The sequence below is a fragment of the Camelina sativa genome, chromosome 3, assembly GCF_000633955.1.
Source record: "Camelina sativa cultivar DH55 chromosome 3, Cs, whole genome shotgun sequence".
Lineage (NCBI taxonomy): Eukaryota > Viridiplantae > Streptophyta > Magnoliopsida > Brassicales > Brassicaceae > Camelina > Camelina sativa.
In genome coordinates, this window is record NC_025687.1 from 20,270,765 (window position 1) to 20,272,279 (window position 1,515).

The 1,515-nt window shown below is 38.5% G+C and overlaps 1 protein-coding gene across 1 annotated transcript in view; it reads right to left on the reverse strand.

Annotated features, from left to right (window-relative positions):
- LOC104777607 (probable serine/threonine protein kinase IRE4) overlaps window positions 1–1,515 on the reverse strand; it is a gene marked incomplete in the record, with an annotated part of 9,886 nt that overhangs the window by 4,686 nt on the left and 3,685 nt on the right. Inside the window, 4 exon segments of the mRNA XM_010501881.1 lie at window positions 1–27; window positions 351–573; window positions 651–823; window positions 1,024–1,292. Of these exon segments, the coding sequence (XP_010500183.1) occupies window positions 1–27; window positions 351–573; window positions 651–823; window positions 1,024–1,292 (692 nt within the window).

Below are 1,515 nucleotides of genomic sequence, written 5' to 3' on the forward strand. Positions count from 1 at the left end.
CCTTATCATATCCAGCTTTTTGAGTACCTGTATATGAGCTAAATAAGATTAGCACATGGACAAGCTGACTTCGCATAAAAATGAGCAAATTTAATACAACACAGGGAACCAGGATACTATAACTAAGAATTCCCTCTTACGAGTACTGTCATTATGAGAGGTTTGAACAATATGACACCAACGACTAGGCTGTCTAAAATTGGAAAAGAGAAAGCTACTATTTAACTATATTTACATGTTATTCTTGTCATTAAATTATATGTTTCAAAACACTGCGCATATTAAAAACTACGCAAGGCTAAATAAACATCATATCAATATGCAACAAAGCAAAAACAAAATGCATCTACCTTTATTGCAAAAAAGTCTCCTGTTGTTCTTTTGCGTGCAAGAAAGACTTTACCAAAGGCACCTCTACTTATTGGTTTGATAATCTCAAAGTCATCGATACTTATCCTATCTTTCAGCAGTAAGTGTGGAGTAGCTACTGCATGCTCCAAGACATCTTCACTTTCTACGTTACCCGCTGAACTTTTATTGGCAGTCAATTCACGAGCATATATATATTTCTCGCTGCAGGTAACATGAGTGTTAATAAAACCTATAGAACGAGTACAGTAGCTAACTATTCCATAATACAGTGAATTTACCAGAGAAGTTTCTCGATCTGCCCCCCAAAAGTATCTATTACAACTGCTTTGAGCTTGCCTTGCTTTAAGACAGCTTGTATGTCTTGCATGCAGGCCATCAGATAGTCACAGGACCCCTCTTTCAAGAGATCTGTGCTTGCTCCACAGCGGGCAATATCAGATAGGTCCATCATCTGCAAGATGGAAAAAAAAAAGCTCCAATATGTTTTGCTTCTAAATGTTTAATTTCCAAAACTGAGCAGGCGTACTTCAATATATAAGAATGGATATTGTAAGGCACAGTAGAAAACTAGTACAACAACATATAACATAAAACCAATAGCTGATCTCTAATATGCCTAAACAGAGAATATAAAGGAAACATATAACTAACCAGTTGAAGATCCTCTTGCTCTGGACAATGCCGCTCTAGCCAATAGGAGTCAAAGTGACTTGTTCTGGGGGTATTTGTTGAAGATACTGACGTGATGCTACCTGTTGATGATGAAGTGCCATGATGGCAAAGTTTGGCCCCTACATGGCTCTTCAGGTTAATAGGATATGTGCTAGACTCATCTATGAAGGCAGTGTCCATCTCATGCAGATCCTCAAACATTCCCTCTACACCTTTATTCCGCCATTCATTTATCTTGGGAGAACAACCTTCAGATGCAACTCCAGATTTCTGCAAAACAGAGTTTTCCAGGCCACCAGCTTGAGTGAAGGAATTTAAACTTCGTGAATCAATTATCTGTTCCAGTATCTCCTCAAGTTTCAAAAGGCGCTCATCGACATCCAAACAATTTATTTCACATTTATCTGCGTACGCACATATGTAAGAGTGCGGTTCCAGATGTGAGAGAGGAACTTCCTCCTCGCATATCCT